The 17055-nt window shown below is 42.0% G+C and overlaps 1 protein-coding gene across 1 annotated transcript; it reads left to right on the top strand.

Moving 5' to 3' along the window:
- Positions 1-11383: 11383 nt before the first annotated feature.
- tac3a (tachykinin precursor 3a) lies at positions 11384-13723 on the top strand. The gene is made up of 7 exons (XM_048241023.1): positions 11384-11523; positions 12174-12289; positions 12392-12491; positions 12603-12632; positions 12783-12836; positions 12999-13068; positions 13414-13723. Exons 2-7 carry the CDS (start codon positions 12188-12190, stop codon positions 13430-13432), a joined length of 375 nt encoding a protein of 124 aa, XP_048096980.1. The 5' UTR covers positions 11384-11523; positions 12174-12187; the 3' UTR covers positions 13433-13723.
- Positions 13724-17055: the final 3332 nt, after the last annotated feature.

Here is a 17055-nt window from a genome sequence, read left to right as displayed (position 1 = left end):
CTCACACACACACACACACACACACATATAAAACACTTGTATGTACACACAAGAAAGTGGACATTCAAAGCACAAGCAATTCTGTACAAATAAAGCACATGTCAAATGAATAAAATGATGGTAAATCCATCTATAAAATAATAATCCAGGAAAATGATGAGAACATAAATAAGATAATGCAATCGTTATGAAGGACTTAAACAGGATTTAAATTCTTGAGCTGATGAAATCACAGACCCATCAGTGAGTTTCAAATAGAACGTGCTAATATGAACTGACGTAGGACAGATTACAATCTGGTTTTGTGCAACAACAAGAGTCATTGATAGTCAGGTAATGTAATTAAGGTTAGAGGAAAGAGTGGGGAAACATGTTACTGTCACAGAGGACAAGCCACTTAACAAGACAGCTTAATAAGATGCTTCCACTATATCAGTACGTGCTGAGATCTAGGCAAAGTTTAACCCAATGGTGTTTGAGCAGGATTCACTCCTCTTTGTCGTCACTGGAACAGGGGTGGATGGGTCATCGAGCCTTGAGGGAGATTTCTGACTGGGTGCATCAGTCTGTGGACTGTTATCCGGACCACATATCGGTGCACCCTGTCTTGACTAAATAGCCATCAGTTTCCAGTGAGTAAATACGACAAGCTGATCGTAGCTCTAAACCAAACAAAGTGTCATACTGCTGCCCTTTGAGGAAGACATTTCAACCATCAGCTGTCATGCTCTTAGCTGTCTGTCACAATACTGTGACCCTAGTTCTCATTCACTCTCCAGCCTGCTGTATACACTGCCACATGATGGGGTGGCAACACCAAAGCTTGTAATCTTAGAGAGTTAAATATAGTTGTCAAAACCGCTTAACTGTTTACAAACCATTAGTTACTCTTGGTGGAAAAGCTGAAAGTAAGCACAAGGAAATGTTAGCATAAAAGAAAAAAAAGACATGGCAGAATAGAGAGACCAGTGAGGCATTCTGGATATTGAGATGAAATTCCCCCGGCTCTCTGGAGTGATGAGCAGCTTCGAGCTTTAATCATGCTGTGGCTTGTCTGCAGATTGGTCACACTCTTATGAACCATGCTGCTGTGTTCTGTGACACTGGGGCGACCCTTCTTTTGCTCTATGTGCTGAACAGATTGTGCCATATTTGTTGGCCGTGATGCTGTAGGTGTATAGAGACTGAAGCTGAAGGCCCTGCTGCTGTGGTGGCCAGACTTTTCATTTCCACTGGCTTCTGGCCCTGACGCATGTTGGAAGCAAGGTTTGCGCTGAAGTGACCTGACCTGTGTTGAGGACCCATGTGGCCCTGAAAGAAGTATTAAGTATAGTAAGTATATATACTTTTTTGATCCCGTGAGGGAAATTTGGTCTCTGCATTTAACCCAATCGGTGAATTATAGTGAAAAACAAACAGCACACAGTGAACACACAGTGAGGTGAAGCACACACTAATCCCAGCGCAGTGAGCTGCCTGCTACAACGGCGGCGCTCGGGGAGCAGTGAGGGGTTAGGTGCCTTGCTCAAGGGCACTTCAGCCACGGCCCACTGGTTGGGGCTCGAACCGGCAACCCTCCGGTTACGAGTCCAGAGTGCTAACCAGTGGGCCATGGCTGCCCGAAAGAAAAGAATGTCTCTCCTGTGGCAGCAATAACCACAACTATTTAGTGTTAATGGAGCGGCAGAGATGAGGAATCACATAACTAATGTGTTTAATGGACTCCAATAGCTTGTCACAAAGATGACAGATGAGAAAATTTGAGACCGATACCTAATAAGGAAGTGCATTATTGCTTTGGTCCATCACTATAACCTTTGCTTCCTGATAACCCTACAATGTTCTTCTATGATTCAGCCATGTTTAAAGCAGACAGATGGGCTTATTCACCTTCATACACTCCGCTTTCATTCCCAGATAACCTTGAAAAGCTGTTCTCCCTTACATTCTCGCTGATGCAGTGCTAAGTAATCATTCCTGGCCGACATGGTTGCACTGTGTCAAGGGCATTGCACAATATACTGGTTTAATACAGGTATAGTTAGTGCTGCTTTTCTGCGTGTCTTGGTCATTTCAGTATTCAGTGATACTAAATGAAGTCAGTATTTTCAGAGCACTAATTCAGCACTAAATTCCGAAACTAAAAGCTGTGTTGTAGGGATGTAACGATTACCGGTATAATGGTAAACCGCGATAAAAATGTTAACGATAACAATTACCGTTTTCTTTTCATATCATAATTATCACGGTTGATTACCGCGGTGTGGAAACTGTGTGTTTAATCCTTCTCAGCTTGCTTTTGACATACAGTAGGCCTGGCACAATGAAAGAAAACTGGTACCCTACTGATTCTGTTGTCTAATCGATGGTTTTAACTTCGGATTAGGCTACACCTGATTTTAAAAGGCGTAACATTTTCACTGCAAAACGTGCACTGTATCATGTAGCAACTCTGCGTCTTTTTATGTTTGCGTCCACATTAAATCCATTCCACTCACGTTATCAGGAGAATAAAGTAACCTAAATTTTATTTCGAACACTTACTTTGGTCTCACTCATTGGATCCAAATAACAGAAATAGCAAACTTCAAGAAATAGTAGGGTAAGTTGAGCTATAAGCGCACAATTAAATATGACCAAGGAAAAAGGAAAAATGTTGAAACTATTTCAGCTTGTGTAGGCCTATCAGGCCTATGTGTAGTGCTTTCTGAACATATTGAACACACTTTTAATGATAATTTTGTGATAATTTTGGTCACTATAACCGTGAGGCTAAATTTTCATACCGTTACATCCCTAGTGTGTTGTTACTGTGGTGGCTAAAAAAGACCACTACAATCATTCCAGATTGAAAATACACAAAACATTCAAAGGCAAGTCATCTGACTCAGACACAGAGAAAACAGACACATACAGAAATGCTTTCGCAATTGAGCAGCATAATGCAATCGGAAAGGGTTTAATCTCTTCCCATTTCCCTTTCTGTTATTGCTTGGCCCACAGTGATCTCACTCATGCTGCAATTTACACTTAAATATTTCTTTTTAGGTTGAGGGGAGCTAAAAGCAGTCGGGGTCAGAAGGATGTTCAGAAGTCTGATGAAACCGATAATATCACAGGCTCATCTCAACGCTCTGCACACCAAAAGCCGTGATCTGTCAGCTCTCACAAACACCACCCTGAAACTCCCTTTCTACAAATCAGTCAAACCCGCCAACACACTGTGCAGATTTGCAGGACCAGTGCAATTTCCCGACCGGATTAGAACAGCCACGATATGCACTTGCTATTTTGCCACATGCCGCAGGTCTTGTCATCTATCCTCTTCACACTTGGTCCAGCAGGAATGGATCATTACTGCAGTGCAAATTGTGTAGTGCTGTAGGCCACATAGATGTCCTCTTGAGGAGGTAGATAAATACTGCTTGTAGGAAGCCCACTAAGTGTGGTAAGAGAGATGCTCAGTGGAGGTACACCTGCTGTTATGAGCCTGGGACTCTGGGAATTACATGCCCATTAGTGCAGACACACGACCATTCGTCATGTATATGTTCTCTGAGCGTCTGACGATCCAAGAGAACAGATGAAACCTAGTTTACTAATGTAGACATGTCCGCAAGTGGATTACAATCTGCTGTAGCTCTGTATGTTATCGAATCAGAGGGGAGTATAGACCATCCATTATGCTCCTGGAACAGCTTCCGTATGTGGAAAATGAAGGTGTTGTAATTATCAAAGCACAGCATATTATTCAGGCAAGCATACACACACACACACACACACGTGCACACACAGTCAACAAGATCCTTTTTTGGTGAAGCACGTTCAAGCTGTGCTCATATGAATGTGAGTTCAAGGCTCATCAGCTCACAGCATAGAGGACCAATGGAGTAGGCAGGTGTTGGTAAAAACATCAGTGGCTCACTGGCCATTTTTGCTGTATATGACACACACATTTGTTTCATTTTAAAGTAAGATGTTATGATTACACGGTTGCTGAGAGGCATTATTATACTTTGAATCAATCTTTTATTTTTCAGAGACTACCAAAAATATGGACAACGCCCAGCTGTTCCTAATTTAATACCCTGAAAGAATAATGTCCTCCTGGTACAGGAGTACACCCTCATAATTAAATCCACACACACACAGTCATGTGAACAGTTCCATTTGCAAGAGAAGTTTACATCAGAGCACAGCCCATCCACCATGAGAGTCTGAAAGCACTCTTCTTGTTCCGAGAATAAGGCTTTCCTTTTAGGTCCAGCTGGCTGTGCAGCATGTTGAATGAAGCAAATAAGGTTTTGATGGCGTTGAAGTGGACCCAACCCAAATTTTCTTCTCTCCACGAGTGAGATGCATCTATAATGCATCTCCTAATGCATCTTTGGTGACAAGTGCTTCATCAGTACAAAAAAAAACCTGTGGAGAAAAGGGTGGTTCTCCTCATGACGTACTGTTGCAAACCATCACAGCTTGGTCACACGCAGCCATCTGACACCTCCACCAAACACCCTTGGACAGAAAGAGTATGGCTGAAAGTAGAGGGGAGAGAGAAGGGTGGACGTGGATCTTTTCAAGTGAGACCGGATGAGATAATGAGAGTGAAAAAGCACTTGTGATTCAGGTGCAACAGATGGGGTCTGGCCCAAAGAGTGGGACTCCGCACCCTGACCTCTCCACCATGGTCCACCCATAGTGCCTGCGTTGAGCTGGCCTTGCTACCCCCACACTCTGCCCATCGGGGTCTGCTGGGTTATGGGGCAAACAGTGCACCTGGTGACTGACTGCCTGTGAAGGCAGATTGTGAGGCTGATGTGGGTATGGTCTTCTTAACCAGGCCAGTAGCTTAGTTCCAGTATCCATGGGAAATGGCCTTGGTCTTAGCTTAACAATTTAATTGTTTCATATGTGCAGTGTTGAGGCAGGGCTATCTTACTTACCTTTTTTTCTACCAGCTTCACAAATCAATGCCAACTTCATGCTTGAAGATATTCAATTGTAGCTGTCATTTCCTTTTTTACCTGCAAATGCCACCTGTACAGACAATAGCAATAAAGTCTCATTATTTTATGTTGTTCCCTCTGTCTGCTACCACTGATTTAGAAGTTCAGCCTCCGGCAATGAGTTGATCTATAGATATGTGGTTAAGCCTTCAAATCTATTCAAAAACAACTTAAAAATGAAATCATAATATATGACTTTTGCTGGAAGGAAAAGGCATGATGACCTCAGTTGCTGGCACAAGGCAATATTTTGTTTCTGACGTAAAACTATGTTAAAAAATGTGTAGTAAATGGAAATGATTAGAATCAGTAGATAACTGAAGTGGCTGATTATGTTTGATTCTCAGGCAGAAATCAGCCTGTCAGGCTGAGACACGAGAGAGGCAGAGCAAAAGAGAGAGAGAGAGATTTTGAAAAGAGACGAGAAGAAAAAGAACAGAGGCATGGAGAAAGAAGACAGAAACAGTAGCAGATTGCCTCTTGAAAAGGGGGGGGGAGAAGTGAAAAGAGGTGAGGACTGAAAGACTTCCCCTGCGAGGTTGCGCGGCATTGTTTTCCTCCTGGACTTCCGTGACAAACAATGAATAAGCAATGTCACACGAAGAACCATAACAGTCCAGAGATACGTGGCAGAGGAGCCACTGAGTAATTGAAGTGCCTTGTTTTCTCGGGCTGGATCTCATTGTCAGGGAGAGATGAGAAAGAATCACTGGAATACAGAGAGGGGTGTGTGTGTGGAGGGAGGGGGGGGTTTGGGGGTGCTCAAGTCCAGAAACACCACTTCGGCACAGCCATTACATGCCCAATTCCCAACCACACACCCAATCCCACCCCCCTGTCAAAATCGGGGAGTGCTGAAGGGAAATACAGACACCGTGGGTTACCACATACCACTGAGCAATGATTACCAATTGTTACAAGACATGCTGTTTTTGAAGTGCATTGAAGGTGTGATTTCCAGGCAGCAGATGACGTGCAGTGACAATCAGGTTTGATTTGGACAGCCATGGCGCTGGGATGGCGGGAGGTTCCTCTGCAGCGTTGTGACATTTAATTGCTGGCCATTAGTGCGATCACTGACGTGTGTGATGAGGTTGCATGTGCTGTGGGCTGAGTGGGCTTCCTCCTGCACTATCTATTTTTGGTGTTCATTGTGTTGCCCTCAAGGGAGCTTGTCAGCACAGGAGCCTGGTAGTGCAACTCCTTGGGAGCTCTCTGGGAGTGTCTGACACATCCCTTTCATGCACTACATCTCCCATCTGCCCCCTCAGGCCCTCACTGACCGCCGCGACATCCCCAGCTGCCCTCCATGACTACCAGGGTTAAGGCATCCGGTAAAGCACCCTGCTGCCTGGCCAGTCAGTATCTTTCCTCTGTGTGGGTGACAAGCAGAGTATACACTCGTTGCACTCGTCTGGCATTTAAACTCGTAGGCAAGGCAAGCGACGGAAGTAAGACATGGCCCAGAAACTATCCTTGAGCTTTTGTCCACTGAGGGCTTTGAGAGCACATCCTGAACACCAAGGCAAAAATGAAGCCAGGTCCTTCTTCTTTGGTCTTTCTGCTCAATGCATGGCAGAAAGGCATGCATCCATGTGAACTTGCTTAAGCAGCTGTATGGTTTTTTTCCCACTCCAACACCTTGGGTCATTGCAGTGACAGCATACATCTTGTCCAGCCTTTATTCACTATATTCTCTCCCTGAAGGCTGTCTATTCACATGCCTTGGTATTCTGATTCTGAGTCTTTATTTCTGATTCTGAGTATTTACAGAGCGATGATAAGGGTGACACTAAGGGCTTAACAACATCCAGACATCATGGTGTGGGTTCATATGAACAGATCCATTTCCCATTGTCCATCAGGAACTTTTGAAAAAATCTGGAACATCAACCCAAGGTTAAAACCAATTGTCGTCAGATGCAATTGACTCACGTTATACTGTATGCATGACATTGTAATATCACATCACATTTTAACAAAAATCCTACGCCTCCTTAGAAATCTCCAGCAGATCGACTAAAATATCTGTGAAGGTTAGATGCCTTTATTTCTGCCCTCGCTCCCTTTCACATACCACCTCCTCTCATTCACATGATACCTGTTGGGCCATGGCCCTTTTCCTCCTCCATTCAGGCCTGAAAAGAGGGCCTGTCGTACTTCCACCTTTCTGTGTTCTTTTATGTCGAGCCAGTCAAAGTCGGGTGAAGCTGCTAGACGCCATCGAGACGCAACACGGACGCACGCGCTGCCTTCCTGCTGCGACTTAGCCGAGCGTGACCACCAATCAAAGCTGTCAGGCAGCATCTTGTCAAACGTCATGTCTCATTCACTTTGAATCCATGACTTGGGAGACCCAAAAAGTGTCTCCAAACAAGTGAGGCAGGAAATTGTGTTGACTTCCTTACAAACAAAGGGACACATGTTTATCACTTCTGTTTCGTGTTCTATTAATCATAGCAGAGCTAATACTGTGTACATATATAGGAGATGTTTTCTTCAAGGTTAAAAGTGAAATGTGGTTGAAAGGCATCATGACGTATAATAGCGGTTTGTTTGGGGAATGTGAACAGGGTACACAGTAAACATGAGTTTACGACTCTGCTCCCCATGCTGAATTCTCAGCACGCTTGCTGTGAAGTTCAGGTTTATCTATAAATTCAACATTGCATCTAAGCCAGCTGCCAGCCTGTTGATTTCCAGATGAGGTCCTGCTGGCTTGTAATTGCAAAACAGAACCATGTAGGCACAGATAAGTGTGTGATTACCAATCACTGACAGCTACAAGCAAACTGGCAATCCTACAATCACATTGCTACAGCAAAGATGTGCTGCCAGCACACCATGTTCATCTCTCATTCATACCAATTTTACGGCTCGGTTTAGTGATTTCCAAAGAGAGGATCTGCGCCTTTGACGGTGGCTATTGTCTTTGTCAGTGCGTAGGCTCCAATACAAGTAACTCAAAAACCGAGTTTCACATTAAAACGTGATTTCTTGGCTCACCAGACTATACAGGTAAACTAAAGTGCAAGTGCAAACGTTTCGGGTGACCCCATCCTCAGTGCAAATTCCCAGCAATCAGAGTTCACAGCATATAAAGGACATGACATCATTAACAGGATTCAAATGGACCAATCACAGTATACTTGACCAAACACTCAATTAGCAATCAATTAACATGCACCAGAGACTAACTACATTTTCAATCCTCCATTCCAGAAGCAAAACATTATCAACACTCACATACTGCATCACCTTACAAGTGCATATTACAGGAGAGACATTAATATTAGTCACACTCAAATGTCAATGTTTATAAAAAACAAGTCAGGTCAAAGTCTTCGTTGAGTCCTCCAGGAGACAATGTGCCCATGTAAAAAATCCAGCGTGCTTCACATTGTCGAAGTTTGCTTTCCACGTCACGGCTTCTGCGGGTGGGTGATAGACGTTCAATTCCCACTACCTCTAAGTCACTCATCTTGTGCTCAGCCATGGAGAAGTGTCTGGCCACTGATGATCTATTGTCCTGTCTGTGGATGGCAGTCCAGTGTTAGTTGATTCGGATTCTCAGTTGCCTGTTGGTCTTGCCAATGTATTGTAATCCACAAGGACAAGTTAGTAAATAAATTACATTTACAGAGCTGCAAGTTATGAATTTGTTGATTGTATATTCTTTACTTGACTTTGAGCATTTGAATTTATTGATTTTGACTGCTCGGTTTAGGAAATATTTTTGCATTTGTCAGGTCATGCTAAAATGTAATTTACAAACTATCCAGGCAATAGATCATAGGAAAACGTATCAATATATTTTAGCACCAATAAATTTGTATCCATCAATTCTTGGTATCTAGAGAAATTCAATGAACTGATATATGCCAAGTTGGCATCCATTGAAATAAAAAACACTGATTTCCTGCTCTACTCTCAAAAAACGTTTCATCGGCATTCATAGCTCTGTGTTGGAATCCCAACACCCTGGGGTCCATCAGGACTTGACCAACAGATAAAGCTATCGCCATTGCTAATCTTCCAGCAAAACAAGCACTAAAAACATCTTTCCCCCAGAGTGTACCCTCTCTCCATATCAACATCCCCTATGCTGTTGGACTAAGTCCCAGCAGCAACGGCAAAAAGAAATCCTGGGTCTGGATGCCGGCTGTTGTAGAATTAGCAGTACAGCAGGTGGTCTGACGCACCCCCGCGTCTGTATTTGGTCAGGTGACTTCCCCTCGTCACCACTTGGAAGTCTCAGCCTAATCCTCACTGAAGCCCGAGGTCCCCACCCTGAGCATGCTCGAAATAAACAGCCTACAGTGGTGCTGGCTCTGGGAGGGGGGACACCCGCCGGCTCCTCTCTGATAGTGCTGCAGGATGCTGCCTTTTTTGATTGTGGGAGAGGGGGCCATTATTAATTATAGACAAAAAGGCAATTAATTAATTTCTCTCTCCCCTCCTCCTCGGGCATTAGATCCTCTTCACTTCCGCTGTGCTCCGCTCTTGCCTCCTACATCGAGTGCTACAACGCGGGGAGCAGGAAGGGCCATATACGGGCCCAGATTGGCACTCATAACTAAATCATACATGTGTGTCAATGCTGCGTTAACCTTTGGGGAGATGCGGCTTTGGGACTGGCGCCTGCCCTTTGTTGTCTGACACATGGCTTCGTCGAGAGGGATGCGTCCCTGCCGAGTGCCAGCGTTTATGTGTTCCCAGAAGCTGGGCCCTGAAGCCCTGCTCAAAGGCTGAGCCGAGCACGCGCTGAAATATTCATGCACGGCGTAATGGGTTTGATGCCACATATTTGTGAATGTCTATTGAAGTCATAGCTCACTGTCAGTGTTTGGTGGCACTTTGGCTGGTACTTTGGGCAGTTTGGAGTTCCTTTCATACCTGGGTCAATATTAATGCATTGCTTTCCTTTACTCGTAGGATTCTGAAGGCCAAACATATGAGCAAGAACAGCTTTAATTAAACAAGTTATTTATGTAATTCACTACTATTACAAAACCGAAACAAAACACAATAATCATTGCTCACTTCAGGTAATTAATACATCCATCTCACTTTGTTTTGTGCATATGAACAGTTAATCCTCTCACCTGATAGTGCCATTCCACTTCCAGTCATGTAAGGCTGTTTACTGACTCCATGGGTCTGAGGATGCCTTCAATCAATCTAGGTTATAAGAGATCACACGGAAAAATGCCCCCAATCTGCCGCCTAATGCCCATCAAGGTAGATCATCATCTCAGTCCCTTGCGGTTTCAAATCAAACATTCAGCAATTCCAATTAATTTATGTAGCTGGGCAAAGTGTCAACTGGGTGTACTGTGATATCTTAAGGAAAAATGAAAGATTGTCTATTGAGACATCTGTGATAGCTGTCAGAATCACTTAGGTGGATAGTGGTGGGAAAATGTTCCCTGCAGTATTGTAGGGCCAGTCTCACAGCACCTTATTCTCTATCCACAAGAGAGAGACGAGACTGTGCGGTTCCCTTACTACCATCTCCATAATCATTATGCATCCCTAATGAATATTCGTCTTACTGATGTGAATTCCTTACTATTGTGATTAGAAATATATAATAATCACATCTTCAAATCACTAAATACACAAAATACTAAAACACTGTTATTTGGATAAGACATAGCATTTATTACGCGAGTGTAAATTCTGACAATCGTGATGTCCATGATACAAATGTCTGAGTATGTCTTACAGAGATGGTGATGACAGGGTGATGATGTGTAATTGCCCTTTCCACCTTCCCAGGGTGGACCTTGACAAATGGATGCCCCTGCTAATCAACTCAGCGTGTAGCCTGTCAGATGGCTCTTCAAGATAGTTATGTATGCTTTGAAAGGCTGATCCAGATGCTATCTTTCAAATTACTTCCTCAAAACATTACATAGTCTTTAGTATCTGGAAATAAGCTGTTCACAAGGCCAAAGACACAGTAAGAACCTACTTAGCCGAAAGAGGACTGCAAATAGATTAACTGCAAATGTAGAAGTCAACAAAGCTGACATTTGGAGAGATGTTATTCCAGAGAGTTAAATGATCCAAAAGTAAGAGGACATACATGGTCCAAGGCTGAATTATTCAGACCCATCCACAGTTGCACACTAGTACTAAAGTTACTCAATTTATGTTTAAAGTTTATCATATCAGATGAATGTCTGAAAGAAGAGATGCATATATTTATGCCATCATATAATCAGCACTACGAATTTCTCCTTTTAAGGGGAAGGCGAACACCTTTGATGTCAAGACTGTGCTGCGTGGTCAGTGATGATGGTGGGCATAAAGCCTCAAACCACACCTACACCACAACGTCTGATTGGTTCAGATTGATTCGACAAATCCTCGCCCATCATTTAACAATAAGGGGTGAGACTCATTCTTTCAACGGACTCGCTCTATTGCACCCAGAGCAGGATTAGAGCGCTGAACTTCGCCAACGCGTCCAGGTCTCTACTGGATCTATTCCATAGTGTTATCACCTCAGGTAGGCACCAGTATAGAATTGCGCACTGGTTTCACACTTTTAACGCACAAGCCGTCGCTGTTTGCTTCGTATTCTCGTTTATTTCGCACTAAATAGTCTATAATGCTGCATAGGGTAGTACAAGAACGGCGCCAAAAGGATCCATGATTTATCCATGGTATTGCTAAGCAAAGAATGAGGTGTTGTTCCTGCCTTCAAATATGTTGTTCGTGAAAATTCTACCGGAATAATTCAAAACCAGCATTAAATTGCTTCGGTTTTAATTTAGAGTTATATAGACTTGTTTGTTTTCACTCAAACCAGTGGTTTGGGAAATGTGTTATTAGTACTAGAAAATAGTTATTTCAAAGTAAACTTTTCAATAATTCCACGCAGGCTATAGATGTGGATATCACAGTCTGTTTTTGCTTCATGAAACAATTGTTTTGACGCATTGAAGGCGCATCTGGCACCCGAGTCAATAAACAATAACAGAAATGCTGCAATTAGCTCAAGTTGATGTTTTGAAAAACTACATGAGGAAAATATGAATGCATGTTCTTTATCAGAATCCGTTCTTTCGGTTGCAGGCGATTGCCAACTGAATGGAGGACGCCCTTAGACCTATCTTTCCTGTTGTGTTCTGATTGGGTTTTTCCCTTATATTGTAGGTACCCATTTGAAGATGATTCGAGGATTACTGCTGGTGGTATTTTTTCTCGTCACTGAACCCCCTTTCTGTCAGTCAAGCTGCATAGAGGTCGAGGCGCAGGGATCTAGTTCCGATGTAAGTTATGTGATACATGTGTTACGGATACATTTTGACTATATTTTGCAAAGTTATGGGTGTCGCGAGTTAGACTAATGACAATGACTGCTCATTCAACAGGACACTCCAAGCTTTCGGAATCCTCCGCGGGAGTTACTGAAGAGATATAACGACTTAGACTATGACAGCTTCGTGGGTTTAATGGGGCGCAGGAGCACCGGTGAGTGTCTCTTTTTGCTCATAAAAAAGCTCTAGGGGACCGCGTATAAGCAACTAGTTTTAACTGCATAGAATAACAAGATAAACCTTTCTTATTTCCCCCCTTCTCTAGATACTGAAGAAATACCATCCCCACTCAAAAGTAAGATGGTTCAAGCTTTGTCAAAATGATTAGATCAGTCATGTGCTTTCCTGGAGGCAAACGTCTGATGGTCTATATTGATAGTAATCGACATATCTGGGTGCGCATATGTCTTACGTGTCATGTTTTTTTTTTTTTATTGTAATTCAGGAGAAATGCATGATATTTTTGTTGGACTAATGGGTCGCAGGAGTTCTGACACAGGTACGTGCTTCAGTTGGAATGAGTAGCATAATCTGAATAATTAGCCTACTGACATTGTTAGAAAATGCCTGATATGCCTGTCAAAAAATTTGTCATCTACATTATTTCAGAAGTACACCCCCGAAAGGAGTTGTTTCGTTCAATCACTGTCTGCATTTACAGGCACCGGACGTCCCTGGAGAAAGGACTACCCAGGAACAAGAGGCATCTTCTTCAGCAAATGCAAGCAGAGGTAAGGGACGATACCCGCTTTATGAAATGCATAAATCGTCCGTGGTCTGTGTCCTCAATTATACGGAATGAGCTACTGTCTTCTTTCTCTCCTCTGTAAATGGGAAGGATCTGTTTAATTACGACCATATGAGACAGTGATTATATAAAAGATGATTTCCCTTGCAACTAGTTTATCTACCTTCTAAAGCGACCATTAACAACTTAACGATAATTTATAACCATTTAAAGTGATTAACTCTCTTATTAACTTTGATCGTGTTACACAAAGTTTTTATTTCTTTTGCTCATATTGTAATGGCAAATTATGTAAGAAATATTGGGTTATTATGCGGTTCTTTTGCAGGTTTCGTCGTGGATTATAGTCCTGCTTCTGCTGCCAAGGAGACATCTTCAATATTTAGGCAACGTATTTTTCAGACATGCTTTCATGTAAAAAGAAAAAAAACATTTCTTCTACAGAAACACTGCAAAGGCATACCTTTATGTAATTATGAGAAAGATAATTTATACATTGAAACAATATACTGTGACAAACCAACAGTTTGTATATTTGCAGATACACTCTCCAATTGCCGTTTGCTTTTTTGATTATGTATGTACCACTGTTTTAATTTATTTCCCAGACTTATTCTGAATTGACCTATTTTTTGTAAATAAACACTATTTAATTTACTGTTGTGGTAATTAAGTACACTGTGGGTCTAAGCCTTTACTGGCCACACAACATCCATCATCATATTTAAACCAACAAACAACAGTCGTGGTGATTAATCACAGTCGGATTGAACCTTAACTGTGTAACACACAATATCCTTCATTATTCATTTTTAAACCTGCAAAACACAGAGCAAACAGAGTTTATTGTAATAAAGTGACAACAACATAACAAGGATAAGAACTCTATTGAGCAAAACATCAGGTATCCTTCCAGCTATTTTAAGCATGCTAAGTCAGTGTCTCCAGAGAAGTGGATTTTACAGAGATTGAAGCAGTCTCACCACAGCATAAGGAGAGCACCATTTGCCAGTGCATTTTAGTTATGACTAAATGTCATACTGAACTCCACCTGGGTGCCAGAGAGTTCTGGAAAAGTCAAACTCAGTTTTCTTGTTCACACCCAGGTTACAACTAAATTCTCTCATCCCCAAACACGATGGGATTGTCACTGTCATTCTCTCCTTTAGAAAAATAGGCCGCTTTAATCTGTGTTCAAATCTCTAGTTGAGTAAAGCCAACCAGTACCTGTTCACAACAGTAACCATCGATAACGGAAGAGAGACATCCTTCTGTTCCTATTAACAGAACAAGATGTCATTCAACAGTAACCTGTCTAGACAATGCCCATAAAACTGAGAGATGACTGCTTGACCAAGGAAAAGCCCAAAACTGTTCTACACACAGGTCCATAAGCAGTCCAAGGAGGAAAGATGTTGGTGTCATGACCACTATCATTATGGTTCACACTCAAAAGAAGAAATGATCTACCAGTACAATAGATTGTAGTTGCATAGATGTAATATTGTCATAAAAATATTTATCTGTAAGGTGAATGGAGACAGGACAACAGAACAACAATAATCAGTATCCACAAATGCATTATGCGTATTCAATCACTTTATAACAAAGTCATAATGCCATAATTCTTAAGTGATGCCCATATGTTTATAATTATTACTATTCGTAAACGAAACACTGCCAGTAACATAAGGTCCAAACATATTTGATATGATGACAATAACACTCCTTATAATTGTAGATAATACAATTTCTTACATTAATGTATATGTAAGGCCTCCAATTGTTCTGCTGGTTTGAGGGCTGGATTCATAACACATCATTTACCCATCAGTGCATCAGATCTCCTGTCAGATATGTGTGCAAGACATATACAACTGTGTCAGCAACATGTTTGTGATCAGGACCATGTTTGTTTTTTCTGGATGGCTAATACACAGTAACCGGTTCCTTCTGTAAGAAAGCCTGTAGATTTGCCTCAGTTATGCACTCAGATGTGCATCTTTTTTACCATAACTGTAAACACTATTTACACATTCTTCAATGTGTAATCTTTAAGCTCATTTAGGTAACACATGCAATTAATACAAGATATTCAAGGCATCACCCTCTGAACGCAATGAGCTCACGGTTTTCATGGTGAAAGCCACATACAGTAACACACCAATCAGAACTGCAGAATCGATAAATAAGAGAGAAATGAAATTCATCATCATTCATCAAGTGCTCATATGTGGGATTATTATGATAAAGCTGGACAATGAGTGCAGCAAAATATATAGTGTGCCATTTCACAATTGCACCCATTTTCAATGTAATTTGCATTGGTGTAACTGCTATGTGTGTGTGTTATACTGTGCGGTATAGAACAATATAACATTTGGATTTTGGTCTCATTGGGCCCTATTTTGACGATCAGAAACGCAGCGCATAACGTATTCTTATCATGACGCAAAGCTTATTCCTGGGCAATTCCACGCAAAACTGTCACATCCATAACGCCAACTAAATACCATGGCATTGTGTTGGCATTATGGATGTGACAGTTTTCAATAGTCCTCTTATCTTGGACTCGAATTTTTCGCCATGCGCTTCTCTTTTATCAAACAATGCGCCCAGGGGTGTGGCAATTAACAACCTAAGGTGTGGTCTGGTGCATTATCTAAATCTAAAAATCGCTATCTTACACAGGGGCGTAGAACAAGATCCTGGGCCCTATGCATAGGCAGTCCTGATGGGCCCCCCTGTCCCCCCATGCATATAGTCCAGACTTTTCAAGGGCCCTCTTCCCCCTTGGGGCCCTGGTAAGACCCAGTTCGACACCCCTGATCCTACACCATCTAAATGCCACTGACCAAGAAAAACCTGATCTATAGCGAAAGGCGCATATGAAGCACAGCTGAAGACGCACTCTCACGAGATGTAAGCAGCAACTCCTCTGCAGGATAAATGTCCATAGGTTTTTTATTCAGTCATTTGAACATGTAAGTGTTGTAAGGGTAAGTGTTGCTTTTTTCAGGCTATGTTTTCGATGGTAATCCATTGTCAGTCAATAGTGAAAGTAATTAACTGTGTATAACTGTTTTGTAGTTCACTATGACACCACAGTGAAGCTAGTTTCACTTTGCCTATGAGTTCAAATAATAGACGAGTGCAGATGCGTGTAGGCTATACTATGCTAGTTTTTAGTAAAGCATGGTTTAGTGGAATACCTGTTCCATACGGTGTCATGTGCAAGCAGATTCCTTAAAATGTGCCGCTGACTATCAAAATACTGAATGACAGATGTAATTTTCATTGGTTTAAAGGATGTTACACCCATGACTGATTAAGAAACATAAGAACTGCCTTTTTGTGCACGAATGTGGACTGGACTGGAATGTATTTAAGCGTTTTAGATCACCAAAATAGGGCCCAAAGTCTTTTCTTTCCAATTCTATAGAAATGGGTGACATCAGTAATTGCTGAATTATGTTTGTGTTTATGTAGATTTGACAACAGGGGAAACCTGGGGATAGGCAGACAAATGAAGAGAAGAAAATGCTTTACATTAGTAGTCAATATGGACATCATCAACCACACCAAATTCAAACAAGGGGCACTCTAAAATGTCATCATTTCGGATAACATTAGTTTGCATCAGACTGCTTTGCATCATTCCTGATTTTGAACTGAGGGGTATTTCACAAAGGCAGAATTAAGAAATCCAAGATAAGTGATAAAGCGAGGCTTGACATAGCATTGTGTGGTCATCCAAGTTCAACTCATTTCACTAACGCCAATTCAGGATGAGTAGGAGCGACTAGGACAAGCCAGGTGTAAGTAATTCAGGATACGTGTACGTTCTCATTTCTCACAAAGTGAACAGCCGCTTTTGATATAGACTAACAATGAAGTAAAGTTGTCCTTTTTTGAATGGGGAATCATGGCTATTTCTGTAAAACAGTGGGAGTAGGTGTGGTAGACCAAC

The sequence above is a fragment of the Alosa alosa genome, chromosome 4 (genome assembly GCF_017589495.1).
Source record: "Alosa alosa isolate M-15738 ecotype Scorff River chromosome 4, AALO_Geno_1.1, whole genome shotgun sequence".
Lineage (NCBI taxonomy): Eukaryota > Metazoa > Chordata > Actinopteri > Clupeiformes > Clupeidae > Alosa > Alosa alosa.
This window is presented reverse-complemented; position numbering and strand designations above follow the sequence as displayed.

Coding starts and splice junctions, on each gene's coding strand:
- tac3a (XM_048241023.1), top strand. CDS start 12,188: ATGATTCGAGGATTACTGCTGGTGGTATTTTTTCTCGTCACTGAACCC. Junction 12,290..12,391: donor CGCAGGGATCTAGTTCCGAT/GTAAGTTATGTG, acceptor CTCATTCAACAG/GACACTCCAAGCTTTCGGAA. Junction 12,492..12,602: donor AATGGGGCGCAGGAGCACCG/GTGAGTGTCTCT, acceptor CCCCTTCTCTAG/ATACTGAAGAAATACCATCC.